General features: G+C 30.7%; 2 protein-coding genes across 2 annotated transcripts in view; both read right to left on the bottom strand.

Moving 5' to 3' along the window:
* Positions 1–2103: 2103 nt before the first annotated feature.
* LOAG_18780 (hypothetical protein) lies at positions 2104–4147 on the bottom strand (the record flags this gene model as incomplete). Its single annotated transcript, XM_003147662.2, has 5 exons — positions 2104–2268; positions 2868–3029; positions 3385–3438; positions 3698–3778; positions 4004–4147. 5 exons carry the CDS (start codon positions 4145–4147, stop codon positions 2104–2106), a joined length of 606 nt encoding a protein of 201 aa, XP_003147710.2.
* An 83-nt stretch (positions 4148–4230) lies between these two features.
* LOAG_18781 (phosphorylase b kinase regulatory subunit alpha) overlaps positions 4231–5592 on the bottom strand; it is a gene marked incomplete at its 3' end in the record, with an annotated part of 12160 nt that continues 10798 nt past the window's right edge. Inside the window, exons 22-24 of the mRNA XM_020451443.1 lie at positions 4962–5051; positions 4309–4521; positions 4231–4236 (exon numbers count right to left, since the gene is read on the bottom strand). Of these exons, the coding sequence (XP_020304772.1) occupies positions 4231–4236; positions 4309–4521; positions 4962–5051 (309 nt within the window). The remainder of the gene's footprint in view (positions 4237–4308; positions 4522–4961; positions 5052–5592) is intronic.

The following is a 5592-nucleotide window of genomic DNA, read 5'->3' on the forward strand; positions in this document are numbered from 1 at the left end:
ATATAGATTATATGTATACAAATTTTTTGCAGACATAAATTAAAATAAACATTAGAAAATTTTAATTTGATTTGAAATTTCAGAACTTAAAATGGTAATATAAGAGTGACGAAAAGAAATTATCGGAACATTTTTTAAACATCAAATATATGTCTTATAGGTTCACTAATATTAACTATAATTTATTCCTTATTTTTAAAACTTTCATACCACTAAATATGTAATAATATACGTATTTACTCTTTAAACCAAGAATAAAAATCACATTTTGAAAGGTAAAAATGTAAAGTTAAAACATCGCTGTTTGCAATACACAAATCAAAGTTAGCACGGGAAGTTCATTTTCATTAAACTTAAAAAAAAAAAACTTAAAATTTGAATTCCAAAGAATTCAGATACTATTCGATCTCAGGCTTAGGCTTAGGCCCAAGTTTGAGTCTTGGATCTGGACCCAATAAAAATTCCAACTCGACGCTGAACAAATTCCAACTCGACGCTCAATTGCGAGAAGAAATGCTCATGTTTGAAATTATTATTCCCGCAAAAATATGTAAGACACAGAGAGGATGTCGAACGATTACTGGTTAATATACGTACTTTCTATCTCTCGTTTCCATATCATTCAATAATTCTTCGTTCACTCTTTCTCTTCCATATCTAGTCATTCTTCCTGACAACCGTGTGCCGCTACTTCTTCACCTAAATAGGTGATTCTTGACCTTTTGACCTCGAACTCGGATTAGATCCTCTCTCCTCCGATTGTAAACATATACGGAAGTACCAGGAGTGTTCTAGCTTCCATATCATTCCGGACTACTTCCGGACTTCGCGACAGTTTGCGTTTTTAACTACGTCTACTAACGAATCAGAAAAGCAGAATGGGTTAAAGAAATCTTTCTTATTCCTTACATTTATCTATATGACACTTTCAAATCTTTAGTCTGTTTCATCAAATTGACTATTTTAAAGGTACCTACCAGCTGATGCAATCAATGCAGGTTAGTGTCAATCACATATATATGCCATTTCCATCGTCTTATTGTTGGTACTTATTCCGGTATCCTCAACAGAACGTTAATATTGAAAGCAATTTTCATGCCCAGCTGTTTTCCATCGAATGCTGATATTTATCTGTGATGTCAGTACAATGAACTTACTACATAAATACCAACTACACTCAAAGAAATATGTATGGTTCGTCGATATGATTCATATTTCTCGAAATTTCGACCATCTGAATCTAAAGTACTTGGAATTCTCGCCTCATATTCTGTCTTTTTCCTCTTTTTTGTTATATAAACACTACTATGCAAGAGGAAAGAAAAAAGAAGTTTGACTTTTGTCATGAAATCCAAAAGTTTCAGGACATTCCGGGTGTACGCGCCAACTAATTTTATCAAATATATACAGGTATGTATGTAAATATATAACTACAAATAATTCTAGAGAAATATATCCAAAAAAACAAACCTATCTAAATTGCATATTAAATCTCAGAAAAAACACCGTTTAAATGGGATAAAAGAAAAGGCACGAATGAAAAGGCACAAATTATGAAAAGGCAATTAGCTATGCTATTATTAATAAGATAACAATTATGCAATATGATTAAGAATCATCCAATCAAATATTGTTGTACTAAAAGAAAGATGACTAGTAAGATACTATGAAAGCAATAAAATAATGGCACAGAATGTAACTAATACAAGCTCATAAAACTATCAAAAAACAAACACACGAATTATTGGAAGATTTCGATCAAAAAAATCGATAATGGATTAGCAGTTGATAAATGAAGGACTGTAAAATGGAAGAGAAGGGAAATGGATTAGTTAGCAAGGAACTGAAATATGTACTTAAATGATGCATAAATCACTGAATACAAACGTAAGACAAGGTATTACTTGAACGATATTCACCCAGAACTGTGTAGATATCTACGATATCTACTCATAATTCTGGTCGCTACTCTGCTTTGAAACTTCGTTAAGTTAACATTGAGCCTTAGAGCGATGCAGCGTTAAATGACTGATTGAAAAGGAAAAAAAATTAAAACAAGTCAAACTGAGAAATGATCGAATAATTTTTGAATGAGTAGTATTATCAAGTTCCTAGAACAAAGATATCCATTAAAGCTTTTATCAGATAATGAGCTGTACCGTATTCACCAGCTGGAGCTGAATCGTAGAAGTGCTGACACATCCCTTGTGCACCATCACAACGCTTCCACGACCCACAACATTCCATTACGATTGTTTCCATTTTCTTCTGTTAAAATAAGTTAATTATTATCAGGATTATCCCTACAATGATTATATATGGTCAGAATCACCAGTCAATCTTAGAATAACACATTCGGAAAAAAAGTACGGAAACAAAAAACTTATGTTATTAGATATCAAACTATTCCTTACGCTATGTGATCAATATTCGTTAAAAAGAAAAAAAAAAAAAAAAGGAGAAATCTCCGTTAAAAAAGGAAGAAAAATCTACTATGTACAAAACTAATATAATTATCGAGGACTTGTTAAAGACAATAATTTCATTATTAGTATTTGGAAATTCACGTCTAATATTTGGGAATTTATGCACTAGTATATGAAAGTTTATACTTAGTACTTGCAAATCTCTGATGCTATTATATGAAAGTCTCTTACAAATCAATAATTTCTCAGTAGGTAAACAATTCATTACCAGAAACAATATGCGCTAAACAGCACTGACAGTTTAACGCACATTATTTCTGGTTATGAATTCTTGAGAAAATAAATAAATTGAATAATGTTATTACAGTAATGAATAAAAATGCATCGAAAATTATAATGAATTTTGAAATAAAATTTCCGGGATTGAAATGATAAACCAACGTTATGTTCAACAAACAATTTGTTCGCTCTGTGAATCACAGAATCTACTACAAAAGGTTGATCATGGGGTATATTGGGATTATCCATTTTCAATAAACGATCCATTCTGCTTAAAAGCGACAAAGCTTCTATCATAATTTCACGATATTCCGGTTCAGCAATCTAGAACATTTTTTTTTTTGGAGAATTTAATTCGTAATATATCTATGCTAATTAGTTCCATTTAAACACGAAGCTTTTATCATCGACCAACAACAAAACAACGGATTCGCTCTACATCTTAACCCGAGATTTTTGCTTGAATTTTTCTAACAACCAATAATTTCCGTCTCTTCAATCCATAAAGGTCGTATCATCATGAAACACACAAATCACTGTTTCGCCAAAATTGAGTCATTTAATGACATCAATTGTTTCGTATGAAAGAATTATTTATATGTGTCGCAGTTTTTAAAGCACACTTCAACTCTTACCACTCGAAAATACTTAAAATAAGCAAAATGAAAACGAAGCAAACCTGATTTAGTACTTCCTCAACCTGTAATGCAAATTTGATTTCTCTACGTGTCATCTGAAAATGATAAAAAGTATGCAGATGTTGAGCATTTTCATTTTATTCCAATGTTAGATTTAGTTACTTCATCTGCCAATCTTTCAATGACTATAAGCGTTTGATTCATGAAAAACAAGACAGCTTGATGAAGCTTCTGATAGTTCCTATTTTGTACAGTTACCATTTCCAATGATGCAGCCATGCTGGATTTCAGCCACATAAGTTTCAAACAGTCATACAAAAATCAAAAACTTTCTGTTGATGTAAATTAGCAAACCTCCTGTGTTACACCCCAATGCAGAACAATATGATTGATTGACAGACCACGAGGAAAACGTCGTACAGTATCCCATAACATCTATTAAGAAACTGATTACCAGTAAACGGTAAAATTTAGCAAACATGATAAGTAAGAACAAATGTTACCAAAAAAAAAGAAAAAAACAAATTTTAGTGCCAAAAAACATCCCACACATCTTAGCTAATTCATTTTGAAAATTCGATGGAGTGAAAAACACGATTTTCTTTCATGAGTTGAAATCTATATATCCATTTAAAAGAAATTAGAAACATTCAAACATACTGCATAGAAATCAGGTGGAACTCTATTCAAAGCTCCATCAATTCGACGATGTCTTAACCAAATGCCGAACTTTTCGGCTTCAGTGTCCTCAGCATCTGTTTCCTCAGAATCGCTCGGTGCTAATACATTAGTATCAACATGCATAGTGCTTTCAGACATGGATCCCGTGACTATAATTATATCGGCTAAAGAGATGTATAATGTTGATGTAGAAATGAAAAATAAAATTATTCCTGGAAATTTTGCAAAATCCAAACTAATATTTCAAAATAAATTTTAAAAAAAGATTTAAATATGAAATTTACCTTTCGTTCCTCGATTTGCTTTCTAATAGAACCCATACCACTACGCTGCTCTTTGGCGCCAGATTCAGCACCCGTACTAAAATCTTCCAGCAAACGACCGCTTAACAACAAGAACAGCATTGACTTCACTTGAAATGGTGAAAGTTGAAGTAATTTTTGTGTCGCATCAATTCCACTGATGCTACTAAAACGAGCCAATTCACTGGCCAACACCTGAAACAATCGTAAAACATTTTCACTTGTTCGTAATTTAGCATAAATGACCAAATTTAATTCGAATTCCTAATCTTTCATAAAAATAAATCTTTAGTTACACAATAACAGGTTTCTTAAAAATTAAGAAAGATAAAACGTCAAAGGCATAAAAAATCTTGCTTTTACCTTCAAATATTTTAGATATGAAAAAGAAAAAACTGATGAAGCATAATCGTAAAGTCACTTCAAAGTTAAAAAATTCAGAATTACTTATGACCTTACCAAAAATACCTATACTATGATAAGATTAAGGATTTGAATTAAACTGGCACAGAACATCGCTGATCCGGCAACACAGTGGACTAAATTTAAGCATCAATCTCCGTTAGCATGCAGCCGTTTAGTTTTGCCCCTGCGAGAGACAGGTTATCGAAAATAATCACGGATAAAAGAAATACCTGTATAATTAATCCGATACGTAATCTGAACATTTCCACAAACAAACGCGGTTCTGTTAACACTAATGAACCAAGACAAACGATAATTTCCTGAATAAAAACAGTACTTAGAAACACACATATAATTTAGCAGTTTTATTTCATTTTCATGATTTTTAATAAACTAAAATAGTATTTTTTAAAATTTAGTATTAAAAAAGAAATACTGGACAATGCTTTCTTGCACCAGTAGGAGAAGCATCACATTGTGCGGGTATCTCAGAACTGATAAATCGGCGCTTTGTGAACTCTGTCGCTACCAGAATTTTAAAGCGCTTTGTTTCAAAGTCTATCATTCTTATTTTTATTTTTAATATTATTATTTATTACTTACTATTAACACTAGTTATTATTACTTACTATTACCACTATTTTTATTATTATCGTTACTATTATTACTAGTCACTATTATTGTTGTTGTTTCATTATTATTTATTATTATTACTATTATTATTATTATTATTACTATTATTATTATTATTATTATTATTATTATTATTATTATTATTATTATTGTTATTATTATTATTATCCTTATTATTATTATTATTATTATTATCATTATTATTATTATTATTATTGTTATTATTAT

Source organism: Loa loa (genome assembly GCF_000183805.2).
Source record: "Loa loa unplaced genomic scaffold supercont3.523, whole genome shotgun sequence".
Classification (NCBI taxonomy): domain Eukaryota; kingdom Metazoa; phylum Nematoda; class Chromadorea; order Rhabditida; family Onchocercidae; genus Loa; species Loa loa.